Source organism: Clarias gariepinus, chromosome 13 (genome assembly GCF_024256425.1).
Source record: "Clarias gariepinus isolate MV-2021 ecotype Netherlands chromosome 13, CGAR_prim_01v2, whole genome shotgun sequence".
Taxonomy (NCBI): domain Eukaryota; kingdom Metazoa; phylum Chordata; class Actinopteri; order Siluriformes; family Clariidae; genus Clarias; species Clarias gariepinus.
In genome coordinates this window covers 33,588,654-33,607,994 of record NC_071112.1, presented here as the reverse complement: position 1 = coordinate 33,607,994, position 19,341 = coordinate 33,588,654, and the positions used below count along the sequence as shown (strand labels likewise).

Genomic DNA, 19,341 nt, shown 5'->3' with positions numbered 1-19,341 from the left:
TGAAAAAGACGCCTTATTGGTACGACAGGGTCACAGACCATTTTCTTGAAATTTGGCAGAATTTACTTTTTAAAAAATAGACATTTTGATGATGTAGGCCGAAAATGAGCTTCCCCTATTTGACAGACCAGTAGCCGCCACTGACCTACAACTATCAGTATAAATAAATTACAGATGTTACTGTGTCTTTAAGGATTATTAAGGATATCTTGAAAAATATTACAACTAGTTTTATTTAGTTATTTATTTATTTAAAATAGCATAAGCATCATGGATTGTGTATTGAGTGATTTAAAAAATCAGTTTTATTAATCGTTTGTTATTATTATTATTTTTTTTACCATATCATCTATTTATGAAATTATGTTGACAATGCAAGGACTGCCTGTATAAGAACATACTGTATAAGGCTGCATGGACACTGCAGTTAACTGAAGCAGTGAATGCTCCACCTGGCGGGATTCTACAGCATTGCAATCATCTTATTGGTGAGTGCATGGTGCGTTTATGGGTTAACTTCGTTGTTAACTGCGTTATCGCAGGGGATTACATTCCGTGAACTGGTCATGCACAAACTTGGTCATGTTTTGGCGGTTGTTTGACATGGCTCCTACTGTAAGTCAGAGATACAGGGATCCAGTGCTGCCGGGGGAACAAACATGATGGCTAAGAAGACTACCAGCACATTTAAAAAACTTTGTTGATGGACTAAAAAAAAATGTTGTTAGGTAGGGTTATGTTGGCCATTACAGCTAGGTGGAGTTATATGAAATTGACTTACCATGTCAGGGGTAAACTCTTTTGACCCTTTTGAACTTTTAATGTTCAGAGCTTTAATGCATACTTGATTTGGTTTATGTTTGTCATTTTGGGGGGGCTGTTAATACATGTATAACATTCTGATCTGCATTACACTGAAGATACTATAAACTTTTTGGTATTGCTCATAATGCTTTTCTTTTTGTATTGCATATATATGATGTTTTTCATCATCTTTAAAACCTTTTTAATTAAACAGGTTTTGTGTGCACCAACATTTTTGCTATTTGACTCAGCACAAAAACAAAGTTTACACTAATGTATATCATGGAAATTTTCCCGTAGATTACTACAGTATACTAGAGTAATTATAATATATATTACAGTATACTACAATAGTTTATAGTAAAATTCTTAAATAGGTGGTATAATGATGTGCGAAATGTTTTCCTGGCACTTGAGCCTGTTAATACAAATAAATCATCACATGAACGCTACAGCATATTTAGAAATTGTTGCTTAACATGTCTATTCCTTAATGTTTACAATTTGCTCATATTGTGGCAATTTTCAATTTGATAATGCAAATTGTCACAAAGGAAACTGGTTTTATGGCAATGTTAAACATGGCATTGATTTTAGTATTTCTTTGTAGCCTTCTACGTCACTGGATTTAGATCCAAAAGAACATCCTTTCCTAAACTTAAGAATACAGAATCTCAGTTTGGTATCTAAAAATTGTATGTAACTTCTTGTGATATCAATACCATAAACAACTGAGCATATTTAGTATTAGTATAATGTTCCCAATAAAGGCTTATTTAAAGGATTTTCCCCATTTGAACCAAATCATTTTAATTTACTAGAAAACAGTTAATAGATTTCTTGAAGTGGAATTTTAGACAGAAAATTAGGACTTACTGGATGTGGGATCACACAAACTGTTGAAGCGTTGTCGTAATGCTAATGAAGCAATGATATGACGTTGATTTTTGTCATTCTGTAAACATAATGTAAAAAATCCATAATTAATGTTAATAAAACGTAAAAGCATTTTAATGTATTTTAGTTTTAAATTATGTAATTATATTTGCACTTTGTATATACTGTATTTTGAAGTTTCCAAGTGCAAATTTACCTTTTTTGTGGAAAGCTATACTACATGCTGTGGAGTTTATTAAATAAGTGTGAGATGTCACAATAGCACATAGTTCAGTGTCTTCACATACCTGCCATAACTTTACATGTCTGTGGTCTAAACAATGTCAATAAATATGTCACACTTTACATCAGCGAATACAACTGTAGATTGGAAGACAAATAACTAAATATAGAGGATGGAGAATGGAAAGGAAAATAGTAAAGGACTGTATTCGTTCCATAAGCTGAAGATAACTAACAGCAAAGGAATATAGATAAATTATTCAAACAGTTCTAGATAAGAGCATATTTACCTTATTATCAGGTTCTCTTTCCATCTTCTACATTTTCCATGATGCATTAAAAGAATTTAAGGGTATATAGTAGAAAAGTTACAGGCCTGTGTTACAACTGCATGTTAAGATGGATGTAGTAAAACAACATCAGAGGGAAAAATTGAGAATCAAGGGGAACAAAGAAGAGGAAATAGAAAAAGGCACAAAGAGATATCAACCACTACAAAGCCAAAACCAACACAGATATACTGCATTAAAACCATAAGACAGAAAGACAGTATCATGTGCCTAGTAATGTGATGTATAATAGTGCCATTTGCGTCTGAGTTTTTTTATATATACTTTTTGTTAAGTTTTTATTTGACTTTTTTGTAGGAAATTTAGGGGCCAATAGCTCTCAATTAATTTTCACAGTGATACTACAATGGACACTTTATTCTCATTTAAAGTTCAGACTAAACTTATTACTGAATTCACTATCCAAGCACAAATTCTCCGTCACCATGGGTGGGTGCATGAGGGAAAGTAAGGTGCGAGGTTTAAACCTGTTTGGTGGGCCTTCAATGGGGTTTTGTATCCCAGAAGACCTGAGGGGCGGTAATAAGGGGTGCTAGGGCAGCAGGTGCTGGAACAGCGGGTCGGCCAGTTGATGCGAGGGTTGTAACGTTGTAACCAGGGAAACCCCAGCACTAATCTTTGCTCTGACACCCAGGCTACCAGAAACGCTGGTATGTCGACATGCTCGGAATGATGTCCGAGCTGTAGTATGACTGGGGCCATCCTTTGCGTAACGCACCCCAAATTAATTGGCTGCCCACCCAGGGAGACCAAAAAGATGGTGGAAGGGAGCTGGAATGCTACTATCCTCCCAACAATTAAATTTCCTGGACCCCCGAAATCGATGAGCGCATCCAAACGGGCTCTCTGAATCCCAGTCCCTTAGAGCCCTGAATGACGGGCTCTTGACTTTTGCCTAACCCTAACCCTTACCCTTCTCTCTCTCGCCAGTTCTTTTTGCGTGCTTTTTTTTTTTTTGTTTGTTTTTGCTTTGTCTTTGGCCCTGATACCTTACCGGGGATACCTAAATGATTGCACGAAGTGCTGTGGTATCAGGACCCTCCACCATAATTCGATTACTCCCATAGGGACAGCATCACAGGACACAGCTTTTTCATCATCGTGCCTTCAGATTGACTCATAAAGCTGGTGAGGCCTATACAATACTCCCGCACCCCCACACGCACACACACAGTAGACAGGATTTGGGACTATAATAGTGATGGGTCAGGGATAAATGATTTGTTCTTTTTGAATGAGTCTTTAACGAACCCAGAAGAACGAGTAATCTTACAGAGTGTTTCGTTCATTTGCTACTGGGCGCGCATGTGCAAAGCACCGCAAAACCACCATAGTTTATGTATAGAAAACAGAAATGAGTAGTTACCCTTTGGTCAGAATTTTTCGTTCTTTTGTCATGTGACTCCCATAGACGCTATAAAGTGCATTACACAGGAAACTCAATTGAGCGGTTCTTCTCATGAGTCTTCTAATCCAAGTCGTTCGTCCTTTTGTCATGTGACGCTATGCAGTGCAATAGATTCAAAAGAATGAACAACTTTTATATGACCACGAATTTTCATTACTGGAACTTTAGCCAAAATTTGTGCATGTAGACATTTTGGGGGTCTGTTTATTTAAATTGTAACATTTTGTTTTTATTTCTGATTTAAAAATAATAATAATTATAATAATAATAATAATAACTAAAAAAATAAAGTCCAAAATGATCCAAACTTCCCATCACGAGTCTATTCATATTCACATACACACCAAAATATGTTGTATATAGTCTTATCTTGTGAACTGCAGTGTCTGTTTCATAAAATACAGTGTAATATAGTTTTGTTTTTTGGACCAGCTACCAGAAATGCACGAAAACAAAAATATGCTTCACATGGTGAAATAAAATCTAGCCAAAATTTTTGCTTCTAATTCGAATATTCTCAAGCCAAGACATACAGTGTAGTGCTTCCTAAATACAGGAACGCTCTTGTTGTTAATAACTCATATTGGCACAATGTAAAGACAACTCATAAGACTCTTATTGTTTGTTGTTTATATTGGGTCTATAAACATTGTTTCCCTTAAATGTGCAAGATTTCGCTTTCCTGTCAAATTTTTCATTTCTAAAAAAAAATAATAAAGCTAAGGTTAAAGATTAAAAAAATAGTTTATTACACTTCTCCTACAAATTCTGTTAGATCACCACATAATTTGCCAAACAGCATCATAAGACCAGCTAGTTACCAGCTAGTATATTTAACACAAATATCTCAAACAAATGGTCTTCAAGGTTTGTCTAAAATCGCCTTTATGTGGCACTATAATTATCAAGTTTGTACATTTGCTCATCACTTAATATTCTTATTCCACTTGATTAACTGAAGTTGCCAATGTTACAAATATAACAAATTTTGTGATTTCACAAAAAGAAAGTTGGCCATTTTTTAAAATTCTTTTCCTCGACTTCCACTCGAAAGTGGTACAGGGTGCAATACTAGTCGACTCACCCTGGTGGTCTGTACAGTTAGCCCTTTATTTGGAGCATGGTGTGGAGACCCATATTTTTGGCGTTACCCATGAGACTTTGCCACTCTGACCGGTCTTAACCCCTCTAAAAAAATATCTGAGTACATCACTGTATGGGGAACTGTTGTTTAATGCCCTCTGTCATTTTCTCAAAGCTCCCCAGGCAAGGTCTAAAAAGAGTCCCTTGGCAACTCAAACATTAGCCCATATTTCTGCTCGACTAAAAAGCCAATATAGGAAGCTGGCATTGGCAACTGTTTGCAACAGAAAAAGAGAAGTTTTTTGAATGCTGGCATGCCTAGTCTAGCAGATGAGGGAATCAAGCTGGTGTGCTAGCAAAGCTGTGACAGCAGGGATTTAGAACTGTATTCCATCGATTTACCTGCCATTTCTTGAATGCAAACATTACTCAGGTGCACTATCTGAAGCTATAACAGTGTAGTGGAGGCAAGAAGGACTGGGGCGCAGGTCCACGGGGTGTAGCTCGGTTCAGGTTCGCTGCACAGTGTGCCGAACAGGCGGGACCAGTTGCATGAAGCAGGAGACGCTTTAGAGGCAAAGGTGGTGGGGCACACATGAGGGTGTATGGCTAGCAGGTTTCTTTTAGGCGAAGTTTGTCCCGAACAAGTGAGAACACCCTGTACCTTTTCTCACATACAAAGCCTAATGATGTGTGCCATATTAAATTCAATTTAATTCAATTCAATTTTACTTATATAGCACTGTCATGAACACTCAAGACGCGACCGGCACTTGGACCCGGAAGTAATGCGGTCGCGAACCAGGAAGTATAAAAGGAGTAAACAAACCACAGTACAACGCTCAGTCATTGAGTTGCCCGATGTTACCTCGGCTACGGTCATCAAACTGTGAGTACTCACTTTCTTGGCTTAGCTTTCTTACCGAGTGTGTTTTTATAGGACGCGGGTTAGATTGTGTCTTTCCCTTACTCCCCAATCGTGAGAGTCATTAGACTAACTGCGTGATTATCCTGCCTATTCGTGTCACTCCGCGTTTGGGTTTACCAGTCACGCTACACAGGGCTAACCGCTAAAGCTATGTCTTCTGGTCACCTCAGGTTAGTTCTTGACAAGGACTTTTAAACAATGGTTATTGTCTCAAAGCAGCTTCAAGAAAATTCGAAAAGAAAATTTATGGAAGTGTGTATGTGTGAGAAAAATATGATAACAGATCTAGATAACAATGACACGAGCAAGTCAAGGGTGACATCGACAGTGGCAAGGAGAAACTCCCTGGCAATAGGAAGAAACCTTAAGAGGAACCAGACTCAACAGGGAACCCATCCTCATTTGGGTGATAACGGGTAGAAATTATAAAACATCATGTGTGTTATGCAGCAGAAAGTTCAATATAAAAAAAGTTATTTAAATTAACATAAAGGTCAGTTCAGCACAGGGATGATTGAAGAGGTGCAAAAGGCAGATGGGGTCTGGATCACTGGGAACACAGGAGCAGCATGTGTAGCTCCAAGCCATCATGAAGCAGAATCTAGCTGAAGCTGGTCCTTCTCTGGATTTTAGCAGGGTTGCCTTTTGTCTACTAAACCTGGCGACATCTCCAGATGGCTCAAGATGCATATGCTCTGTGTGCTGCCATTAACAGGTTTAAGTGAGGAGTTGTCCGATATGTGCATGAACTGGCTTAAAGCCCGCCACCACAGAACCTCCTTCAGCTTTAAGCTCACACAAGGTGAGGAAAACATAGCATAATGTTCATCTGCATTTCTGTTTTGCTATCTGCTTCTGTGAACCACGGAAAACAAAAGATTCTTCAGTGTGGAAAAACCAATGTGTTATTCGAGGGTTAGTGTCTCTTGCCAGCCACTGTAGAGGAGCATGGTTAGTAACCAAAGTGAAGTGTCATCCTTCTAGATAGTATTTAAGCTCTTCTATTGTCCACTTAATGGCAAGGCATTCCCTCTCTATAGTATTCTCTAGTATTTCTGTTTAGTGTCTGATGGCTTTTTACTCATGTACACTATGTGGTGTTCTTCACCGTTGAATTCTTAAGACAGTCCAGGCCCAAGCCCAGTCTCAGAGGGATCCATATGGACTAGGAATAGGTGGTCCAAGCTGGGGTTCTGAAGCACAGGGAAACTGGTGAGTTGGGCCACTATATGCTAAAATGATTTTTCCTCTCTCTCTGTCCAGCACACCTTCTCCAAGAAGGCCCTTTTTTAGGGGGTAAGAGGGGGGTGCTGTCATAGAAGAAAAACATGGGACAAAATAGCAATAATAGTTTATAAGTTCCAGAAAGGCATCTGTCTTTTTGTGTTGAGTTATGGGTAGAATTGGACGACCTTCACTTTCTTTTTCTGCAGTTTTGTCAAATCGCGTCTGATCTTGTACCTGTGGTATTGTGTCACAGTCAGTTACACTTTTTTGGGGTTACTGTGAGCCCAGACTTCTGCATCTCTTCCAATACCTTTAAGATGATCCTTCCAGCTGCTTGTGTAAATGATGACATCATCAAGATAAGCAGACGCAAGATGATGTCCATCAGCTGGAAAGTAGCAGGGGCACTGTGCAGACCAAAACAGAGACTTAGTATTGCCCGTGGCCCTGGTCGGTGCTAAATGCTATCTGCTCTTTAGCCCAGAGTGTAAAGCCCACCTGTCAATAGCCCTTAGTGAGGCCTAAGGTCGAGATGAACTGGGACTTTCGGCAGATGAAAGTGAGGCAAGAGCTGAGTTGCATGGCAACATTACCTTTTTAACAGATTAATATTATACAGCTCGGTGCTTTTGCTTTTACCCAGCTGCTGCAGTCTGTATTTTACAGGTTTTACTCTTTCCACTAGGATGAAAGGTCTTTGCCAGCTGGCCAGGAAATTACAGGTGGCACTGGGGAGAAGAAGGATTACTTGGTTGCTGCGCTGGAAATTCCAGGGCTGCATGGGAAGATTGTAGGCTCAGCCTAGGCTTATTGCATGTGTTGATTACCAGTTGGGAGAACACAATTAATATTGTTTTTGCAAATCTTTAAAATATTAAACTGGTGAAGGCTTGGGGAGCTTCTCTCACCAAAAAAAGAACATGTGAAATAAGCTGATCACAGTTTGACCCGCGACCACTTGTTTTCCGCAACATCCTTTTTACCATTCGGTTGAATCTCTCAACAAAGCCATCTGTCTGCACGTGGTACACAGAGGTTCACTTTCACCCAGCATATGGGTAGTACAGCAGCTTCAGTTCATTTGTGGTCTGCCCAAAGGCCCCTGGTGTTTGCCTGGCCATTTTTCATGGCGGCATAAGCTCATTGCGAGGTGACTCTGGCCATGGCGGTAATGGACCTGGTGCTTCGAAAATCGCAGGAAAGAAAGGCTTTTCTCTGGCCGATGAAGAAATCATCGGCCAGAGAAAAAAAAAATAGCTGTGTACTAAGAGTACATGGGAGTGGACCATCATCTGTCTATCTGGATTTTGGATTATCTCACAGACCGACCACAGTATGTGAGGACCCGTGACTGTGAGTTCAGCAGGGAACGGTCCTGGCTTCATTCCTCTTCACTGTGTACACTGCAGACTTTATGTTCAGTTCAGCAACCAGTCACCTGCAGAAGTTCTCTGACGACTCTACCATCGTTGGCCTGATCACAGAAGATGACAGGGAGTACAGAGGACTGACTCAGAACTTTGTAGATTGGTGCCAACAGAACTGCCTTCAGCTAAATGCGGGGAAGACAAAAGAACTGGTGGTGGATCTCCGCAGGCACAAACACACTTCTCTATCACCAGTGAACATTCAGGGAAAGTGGACTCATTCAAGAGAGTGGACTCATAAATACCTGGGTGTTCATCTAAACAGCAAACTGGACTAGACAGACAACACAGATGCAATCTACAAAAAAAGGCAGAGCAGACTCTTTCTGTTGAGGAGACTAAGATCTTCTGGACTAAGACCTTGTTTGATTCTGTGGTGGTGTCAGCCATCTTCTATTGAGTGGTCTGTTGGTGCAGCAGCATCTCTACTGCAGACAGGAAGATACTGGACAAACTGATTAAGAAGGCCACCTCAGTTCTGGGAATTCCCCAGGATACTGCACAGAAGGTGGGAGAAAGGAGGATGGTAGCTAAGCTATCACCATTGCTGGGGAATGGAGTCTTATCCCCTGTATGCAACAGTTACATCTCTGAGCAACTCTTTTAGCGACAGACTGTTACAACCCAATTGTTTGAAGGAGTGATATCAAAGGTCTTTTCTGCAGACGGTCTTTGCTATAAGACTGTACAATCCTCCAAGTGAACCAGTCTCCATATTTCACACTGTTGTATACCATATATAATGTTACGATATCCAGTTGGTTGAAGCTCCATCCATAATTGTCCAAACAGGGGGATTAATGTCATTATTTAACCAGAACATCAGTGCTCTTATTTTGGCTGCCCGATAATAATACATGAAATTTGGAAGTGCCATCCCAACTTTTGCACACAGTCTCTGCAGTATACTTCTTTTAAATATTGGTGTTTTTTTGTTCCAAATAAAGGTTGAAATCTGATTATTTAATTTGGAGAAGAACGATTTTGTTAAGAATAATCGAAGGCACTGAAAGAAATACAAAAACTTGTGCAATACACTAATTTTTATTGTATTAATTGTTCCACCAAATGAAAGATGGAGGTGGTCCCAACGCACAAGATCTTGTTTTAGATTAGATTAAAAAAAAGTGAATAATTGGTTCCATATAAATCTTTATGGTCATGTGTAACCTATATTCCAAGGTATTAAAAAAATTTATGGCAAATTTTAAAGGGAACTGAGTTTAAAAAACGTCAGACTGACCCTATCACCAACTGGCATAGTTCACTTTTCTGGATATTAACTTTATAGCCAGATATTTTGCCAAACTCTCTAAGTAGAGTAACTAACTTAGGTAAGTTTGTCAGGGGTTGTAACAAGTATAATATCATGTCATTCACATAAAGGGAAACCTTATGTTCCAATACTCCCGCTGAATACACTTGATATCTGCTCTTTGTCTCAGAGTTAAAGCAAGTGGTTCTATTGCAACTGCAAACAGAAGTAGAGACAGAGGGCATCCCCAACTCATGCCGCATTGAAGCTTAAAATAAGCAGATATGCTATCATTAGTACGCACAACGGCTAATGGAGACATATATAAAAGTATTACCTATTATATAAGCTTACGGCCAAATCCAAACCTCTCCACTGTAGAAACTATAATCCCATTCCACACGGTCAAATGCCTTTTCCGCATCCAATGAGAAAACTACCTCCGGTGTGCCGGGTAGAGAAGGGCCATAAAGAATCTCTATAGCGTGCAGTATAATTTTTTTTTCTTGTGCAATATGAAATTATTTGGCCTCGTAAATATGCCTTAAAAGACTAGAATTACTGCCTTTTTTATTTTCTGGTGCAAGTTCCGAGGTGTTATTTATCCCTGCTGAGATTTTTACAGTTCTTCAGCTCGATACTTATGTTGTGCAAACCACTCATTACCTGTGAGGCCTGGCACATTTGCATTTGTTTACTCAGAGTAGCTCAGATCCAAGGCAAACCTCTGTGTGTGACATGAAAACTTTCAGAAATGCCCGCTGTACGTATCTATACAAAATATCCCACACATTGACTGACCTGCAAATATTAAAGACACACATTCACAATATATGGAAACACAAGTATATTTTATTTATAAAATAATGGTGCAAAAACATAATGAAAGATTTGCTAATACGATGATATGAATTTACGCAAATCTGCGCAGGGTTAGTAAATCTAGTTAAGTGACTCCCATATAGTTGAAGAGGATATCCCCGTGTTTGGTTGATCTTGAGTAATAATGTAATCTCAGAGGAAATTAATTCAGTAAAAGCTTTCTCTGATAGAAGCAGAGAATTGAACCTCCAGGGACGGTAACCGGATTGTGCATTGGGGATACGCATTCATAATTAGGGGACCATGATCAGATATGATTATAGCTTACTTGGTAATTAATTTAATAATACACAAACTTAAATAATTATTTTGATTGTGTAAAGCTGCTTTGCGACAATGACAATTGTTAAAAGCGCTATATAAATAAAATTTTATTGAAAATTGCATTGAATTAATGAAAGGATAAAGTCTCATGTCCAGAAAAAAATTATCTATTCGGGGAAAACGTAAAAGCACGCCGTTGTGAGCAGCTTTATTTCCAAACACCACAGCAATTACAATTTACTTTCATCTGATAATGTAAATGAGTCAATTGCATAAATCTTGTATGTGAAAGGAACGCTAAGGTCTCCAACACATGTGGAGACAAGAAGTCTTTTTTATTTTATAATAGCATTAATTTAATAACAAACACTTATTTGGCAATAAACTTTCCAGAAAGAAAAAAGTCTACCGTTTGTACATTTTTTTTTCCTGGGTTGCTACAATATAGTTTTTTTTCCAAACAATTGCAAAGAGAAAAAAAGAGATTGGCATCGTCGTCGATGTCGTCGACCCCTAAGGGTTATTAAGAAGGTGCTCCTAACAACTCATTATGTGTATAAAGGTCACATGTACACAGAATTTGCATAATCTATTTAAACCTCACCACCATGACAACAAAGAACAAGAATAAAGATCTGTCAAAGAACATCACAGACAAGATTGTAGAACAAGGCCCGAATAGGGTACAAGACCATCAGCAAGAAGCTTGTTGAAAAGGTAAAAAACTCTTGAAGCAATTATTCACACATGGAAGAAATACAAAATAACCATCAATTGCCCTCGGTCTGGAGCTCCATAAAAGATTTTACCTCATAAGGGTAATCATGAGAAAAGCAAGGGATCAGTCCAGATCTACACAGGAGGAGCTTGTGAATGATCTCAAGGAAGTTGAGACCATAGTTACCAAACAAATCATTGGTAAAAAAAAAAAAAAGCTACAATGGATTGAAATCCTTCAGTACAGCTTTCCATTTCCATTCTCAGAAAGGTACATGTACGGCCCTGTCTAAAGTTGGCCAATGAACGGAGAAGGATTGGGAGAAAGTACTGTGGTCAGTTAAAACCAAAATTGACTCACCATTTTTGGAGAAAGAGAAATGCTGACTATGACCCAAATAATACCATCCCTACAGTCAAGAACAAAGGTAGAAACATCATGCTTTGTGGCTGTTTCTTTGCTAAAGGTACAGTCTGACAAAACATACCGCCAAGGCAACAAAGAAGTAGCTCAAGAAAAGGCACATTAAGGTCATGGAGTGGCCTAGCCACTCTCCAGACCTTAATCACATAAAAAGAATTATGGAGGAAGCTTGTGACTAGCAAGAAACCTTAAGGAGATCTGTAGAGAGGTCTGTAATAAATAGTACTGTAGACCAAAATTCCTCTTGAGATGTGTGCAAACCTGATAACCAATTACAGTGGAACCTTGGATTGCAAGCATTTTTTGTTCCGGAAGTGTGCTTGTATATCAAAACACTCGTATATCGGAGTGTGCCCTCATGCCGGTAAGTCCCCATTCTGTAAACTGGTGTGGGTGTGTGTCTGTGTAAAAGTCACACACAAACACAAAATAAGAGGCTTTATGCACAAGTGCAGATCACAGTGTTATAGTATACAGTACATGCGCGCACGAATGTTAACTATACGAGTGACAGCTCGTACACACACCGAGACCGAGCATGGAAGACGATTACCCACAATTCCGCAGCGCGTGAGAGAGAATAACCATCGGCTTATGTGTGATCATGTAACATGGCGTCAAAAAAGGAAGCGCATGTGTGCTACATGTTTCTCATTGATACGTAAATCTCTCGTATGGAGTGACAATATTCAATATCCGGACAATATTCAAAAGGAATTGCAAATTTGCATTTGCATTTCCCATATGTGGATGCATAATGTGCCATAATTCAAATGCAATTGCAAACTTTGCATTACCGTTTGCTTTTTCGCCTTTGTGAACGCACACTGACTGCCAAATTTCAAATAAAAAAGTCCATTTGCATTTGCATTTCTCATGTCTTACAAGTCATGAGCCTGCCATATTTAAATAGCAAAATCAAAGACCACGTTCGCTTTTATACTTTCGCTGCATCGCGCGTCAAGCTGGCCAAAATTCAAACGCAATCTCTATTCCATTTGCAATTGCATTTCCAACACGTTACACAGAAACCTGTCAATCAGCGTCAGGGGGGGTCTATACTGTGGGGCAGGATTGTGTAGGGAGTGATGTCACTCGCAGTCGCCGACCAAGAGGGGGGAATTTGAGCAATGGAGGTGAACCGAGATTATCTCATTTGTTAATCAAGAAATAAACAAACAAAAATGACAAATTGCATATTTTCTTACTCTGAAGTGGACAGAGAAGCTATTACAAATAAATATAATTTTAGATCTTCTCCTGTTACAGCCTGCTGGAGCTAAATCTGTCAGAAACGCTGCTTACCGGCGCTTCATAGCGATGGAGTCACTAAGGGACCGTAAAAAAAGTGCATGACCAAGACCCAACCGATTGTTTACAGAAGAATACACAAGATTACAGAGAAATACCTCACAGAACATCAAACATATTACACTGTTAGGCTACAGTATGGATTATTTGTTTATTTGTTTGTTTAATTAATTAATCATTATTTCAATGTACATTTTCAAATTCAAATTCAAATTTTATTTGTCACATACACAGTCATACACAGTACGAAATGTAGTAAAATGCTTATACGACTGCCAGTGACCCTAAAAGAGAATTGAAGCTTATAATAAGAAATAAATATGAATAAAAGAAATACAATAGAAAAATTTTATAGAAACTAGGAAAAATAGAACTAAAAATAAAAATAGAAATATGCTGTACATAAAAATAGAAATATACTGTACAAATTGAAATATACGGTACTGTACAAGAGCATTTAAGAAATTGAGAAATTTTGATATTTTGTAAGAAAGATGGTGTGCAAATATGCATTGAACAAAGTGTCTTTGTGCAAAGGTTATTAAAGTGTCTTTGTGCACTGGTCCATGATGTAAACGTAAACATGTAGTGTAGATATAAAGGTAGGTGTGCAAAGTTATTAAGGTGTCTTTGTGCAATGGTCCAGGATGTAAACGTAAACATGTAGTGTAGATATGAAGGTAGGTGTGCATGGAATTGTCCATAGTGTCCATGGATGTAAAAAGATTGATTGATTGATCAATTGTAAAAAGATTGTGTTAGTTCTGCATAGTGATGTGGTTGAGAGACCTTATCGCCTGCGGGAAGAAGCTCCTCCTCAGTCTCTCTGTGTTGGCCTTCAGGGAGCGGAATCACTTCCCAGACCGCAACAGAGTAAACAGTCCGTTGTTAACGTGGCTGAGGTCCTTCACGATCTTCCTGGCCTTGGTCCAGCACCGCTTGGTGTAGATTGAGTGCAGGTCAGGGAGCTCGGTGCGGATGATGCGCTTAGCTGATCACACCACCCTCTGTAGAGCTTGTCTGTCCTGCATGGTGCTGTTCCTGAACCAGGTCGTGATGTTTCCCGTCAGGATGCTCTCTATGGTGCAGAAGTAGAAATTCCTGAGCACCTTGGAGGGCAGTCTAAAGTCTCTCAAGCGTCTGAGGTGGTAGAGACGCTGCCGGGCCTTTTTCACCACGGTATTGATGTGACAGGACCATGACAGGTCCTGCGTGATGTGAACACCAAGGTATCGGAAGCTGTCCACTTTCTCCACTGGGCTCCTGTTGATGACGGGGGTCTGGTAGTTCCTCACATGCTTTGTGCTGAAGTCCACTATCAGCCCCTTTGTCTTACTGACGTTCAGGAGGAGATTGTTCCTCTGGCACCAGTTCTCCAGATTTCCAACCTCCTCCAGGTAGGCCATCTCATCGTTGTTGGTGATCAGGCCCACCACGACAGTGTCGTCAGCAAACTTGATGATGGCGGTGGAGTTGGTAGTGGCCACGCAGTCGTGGGTGTACAAAGAGTACAGCAGGGGGCTCAGAACACAACCCTGGGGGGCTCCAGTGCTGAGGGTGAGTGAGGCTGAGGCCCATCCTTACTGCCTGTGGTTTGCCAGTCAGAAAATTAAAGATCCACTGACACATGGATGAGCTGAGTCCCAGGTGCTCCAGCTTGGTGGTGAGTGTGAAGGGAATTATGGTATTAAATGCAGAGCTGTAGTCGATGAAGAGCATTTTAACATAATTCCCTTTCCTAGTGTCCAGGTGAGTGAGTGATGTGTGGAGGAGATGAGAGATTGCATCGTCTGTGGAACGGTTCTGGCGGTATGCAAACTGTAGTGGGTCCAGTGTGTCTGATAGTGAAGAAATGATAAAGTCTCTGACCAGGCGTTCAAAGCACTTCATCACTACTGAGGTGAGGGCTACAGGGCGATAGTCATTGAGGGAAGCAGGATGTGGTTTCTTTGGGACAGGAACAATGATGGACTCTTTGAAGCATGTGGGGATCACCGACTGAGATAAAGAGATGTTGAATATCTCAGTGAACACAGGTGCTAGCTGGTCTGCGCAGGCTCTGAGAATACGGCCTGAGATGCCGTCTGGTCCTGCTGCTTTCCTGGTGTTCACTCTCTTGAAGGCTCTTCTCACATCATGCTCGGTGATGATGAACGTGCTTCCAGTGCTGGCAGTGACTTTCTATCTGCAGCCGTTAGCATTAGCATCGCTAGCGTCTTTAGTTGCAGCCTTGAAGCGAGCATAGAAAGTGTTCAGCTCCTGCCAGAGTCGCGTCCGCGTTCGTCATACCGGTTGTTTGTGTTTTATAGTCCGTAATTGTCCTTAATCCCTGCCACAGGCTCCTAGAGTCACTCTGTTGGAGTTGTGACTCTAGTTTTCTCCCGTAGCGCTGCTTCACCTCTTACCGCCTTCCGGACGCTGTATGACGCAGCCTTGTACGGTTCCATGTCCCCCGACGCGAGTCCCGTGTTGTAGGCAGCGGTGCGAAATCTCAGAGCGTCGCGGATGGTTTTATCCACCCACGGCTTTTGGTTGGGAAACGTTATGATAGTCTTTTTCTCTACGGTATCGTCCACTAATTTCCCAATGAATCCCACAACCGCTTCCGTAAACACACTGACGTCATCATCGGAGCTGTTTCGGAACAGGTCCCAGTCTGTGTCATCGAGTGCGTCCTGTAACGCGGCCACCGATTGGTCCGTCCAGCGCGCGACCTCCCTCTGAACCGGAACTTCCTGTTTCAGCCTTTGTTTGTATTTTGGCATGAGGAAGATGGCGGCGTGGTCGGATTACCAATACCAAACGATGGGCGAGATTGTGCCTTGTAGCCGTCCTTAACCGTTGTATAACAATGATCCAGTGTCCTTTCGCCCCTGGTGGGGCAGGTGATGTGCTGATAAAAGTTTGGCGTCCCGGTGTTGTGTTTGGTGCTGTGTGAGTGCCTCATGCAGCTCGCATAAGGCAGTGTCCGTGTCCGCTTGTGGTGGAATATAAACGGCGCTGATTATGACCGATGTAAACTCCCGAGGTAGATAAAAAGGACGACACATGATGGATAGTAGTTCCACCAGCTGCTGTTCACCATTAAACACACGCCGCCTCCCCTTGACTTCCCCGAGTCCCGTGTCCTGTCCATGCGGTGAACCAAGAAGAACTTGGCCGGCTGAATGGCGTGGTCCGGCACCACTGGGTTTAGCCATGTCTCGGTGAAGCAGAGGAGATTGCAGTCCCAAATGTCTCTCTGGAACTTTATCCTGGCCCTGAGGTCATCGAGCTTGCTTTCCAGTGACTGGACGTTGGCGAGCAGGATGCTAGGCAGTGGTGTGCGGTGTGCACGCGCTCTCAGCCTGTTCCTGACGCCGGCTCGTTTCCCTCGGGGCCGCCGCTTTGCGTCGTGTCCTTTGTTTTCCCTCAGGATCTCACTCGGCCAGATCGGATCCGGAGTTAAAAACTTCGAATTGTGAGTACATTGTATACCAATAGAAACAAGAGTGTCCCTATCATAACTAATGTACTCCATGGTGGTAATTTTGCCGATTTTAAAACACTGAAAACTAATTTAAAAAACAAAAACAGAGAAAAGGTCGTCGGAGCAGTCGTGACGGCAGCCGACCTCACCGGCGCCATCTTAAATTTCTGAAATAATATTTATGCAGTATAATCAGGGCCTCTTATTCCTATTAATCCTGGGTTGTTGTTCTGTTAGTGTCACTGTGTGTGCTTTACAATGCCAGACAACATTCAAATACAAATTATTCACCCTCCCCAGGTGTGAATCAGCTGTTCTCACCTATACATTCAGAGAAACTGAAATGCACCCCTCCACACTTTAAAAGCCTCTTGAACCTGAGGCTCTTCTGGAGACTTTCAGTGATTTTAATTTGTGTAATTTTAATCTTCTGGATTCTTAATTCTAAAGTTGACATTATTACAGTTTTAAATACTTGGAATGGAAGAAATCGAGATTTTTAGTATCCAGTGCTCACCGTTTGTACATCTGTTATTTATATCATAACATTTAGAAAGACCTTTTATTTGGGGTTAAGTGACTGATGTGCCTAACATTTTTCAGCAGAGCCTCTGTTTCACTAAATAATCCTTGACTTTTCATGAGTATGTAAGACCTCGACACCTCTCTCTCTCTCTCACACACACACACAAGCAGTCCAAATCGTCATTAGCACATCCCTCCCCCAAACAGCGCAGCCATTTACTTTCTTTTCATTTACTTACATCTGAACTGAGTCGTCTACATAAGTCACTGATCAATAGCTCATCATATCAGTTTATTCATACAGATGTTCCTGTTTTACATGGAAATTTACAGGTTTGTTACAGAATAATTTAGTCTGACAGAGCCATCAGAACAGTGGCAGCTGGAAAACCTAAAACACATGCAGGATTATTTTTTATAATCTAAATAAAAATGTTTTTCTAAACGTGGGCTATTGTATTTACTTACAATATTTGTTAATTCAATTTAAATAGGTTTTGGGCTCCGGGAAGTTGAGCATCGTGATCCTCAACTTTACTTTCTGTGACGGCGCGCGCCTGTGATGGGTGTGTGCCCAAATCTACTATCGCTACTCGCTCAATCCATAGGCTCCCTGAGTAGGCGGCAAAGGGACGGAGCTGCCTATTCGTGCCTATTAATGTTAATAAGATTGCGGGCTTATAGAGTTACTGTATTATGTTTCAAGACATCCTTAATTGACATTTTTCTCCTAATTATATGTCCACAAATACTTTGACAACATACACTTATCAACAGAAACTCTCCATGCACGCACACACAATCTCTAAAAACAACGCGCGTAGCCTACAGTAGTTGATCAATTGGAATGGTTATTACCGTCGCGCTCACCGCCGTGTAAAAACGTCAGCGGCCAAAATAAATCAGTTGCATTTTAAAGTCATTCGTAAAATGGCCGCCAGGTGGCGCAAAGTGACATTTTCGCTCGTTGCAGTAAATACAATAGTGACTGTTATACAGCGTATCTCTGTATCTGTTTATTGTTATTTAAGTTCTGGATTATTTTAGGTACTTTAAACACATTGTTGTGTTGCTCATGTTGGCTCATATGAGATGTAGTTTACAAATGAACACCTGGTTGGGTTATTTTGACCCAACAACTGGTTTATTCATTATTATTTCGTTTCTCCAAATATCAGCCTGCAGAATGTTCGAAATATTACTGTTATTGTGTCACAGGTGTAGTTTTAAGAGTTGTTTAGGCAGGAATGCGTGTGTATACAGTTTAAAACCTCCATCAGTTATTAAAGATAGCATCTATTTAGAAAAAATGCCCTGCGATTTCGAAACTTCAGGAAATCTCCCGGCGCTCTGCGCATAACACCGGGCCAACTCATGTCGGAAAGAATTTATAAACGGTTTCTAAACGTTTGCGTTTATTTTCCGACGCGCTTAAGTTCACCAAAAACCTAACATTTTTCAGCTGAGCCTTTGTTTCACTGAATAATCAACCACCGCGACACCCCTCTCTCTCTCTCTCTCTCTCTCTCACACACACACAGAGGCGACCAAATCATTAGCACCTCCGTCCCCCAGCACAGCCATTTACTTGCTATCCATTTACTTATCTGAACTGAGTCGTTTGGGTAACATGGGTCGAACCTCTTACAAATCATAACAGTCTACTGCATTTCATTCTTATAATAACGCAAAAACACAAGCGGGGCTGAAAGACCAACATCTGCTGACGCAGTAGAACGTCCTAACACTGTTTTAATTTTATGGTCATTTATTTCAGTTAATAAATCTACTATAAATTTAAAGAACACAAAAAATAAGATGACACAAATCCCTACAAGCTTCTTTTCTAATTACAAATAATAAAATCAAAAGGCTCACTGTGTTAACATTTATTGTGCTAAAATTTGATCCTAATAAGATTTTATTTCATTTGAATTCTAGGACAGTGGCAGCTGGAACACCTAAAATAGATGCAGGATTATTTTTTATGATCTAAATAAAAATGCTTTTTTAAACGTGGGCTATTGTTATTTACTTGCAATATTTGTTAATTTAATTTAAATGGGGTTTGGTCTCCGGAATGTTGAGCATCAGGATCCTCTTCTTTACTTTCCTACGTTAAATCAGCGCTTAATTGCACGCATAAAG

The 19,341-nt window shown here is 40.5% G+C and overlaps 1 protein-coding gene across 1 annotated transcript in view; it reads right to left on the bottom strand.

Annotated features, from left to right (window-relative positions):
* The window catches only part of LOC128535336 (ankyrin-3-like), a 142,810-nt gene that overhangs the window by 21,709 nt on the left and 101,760 nt on the right, over positions 1 to 19,341 (bottom strand). The window contains exon 11 of the mRNA XM_053509207.1: positions 1,681 to 1,753. Within this exon, the coding sequence (XP_053365182.1) occupies positions 1,681 to 1,753 (73 nt within the window). The remainder of the gene's footprint in view (positions 1 to 1,680; positions 1,754 to 19,341) is intronic.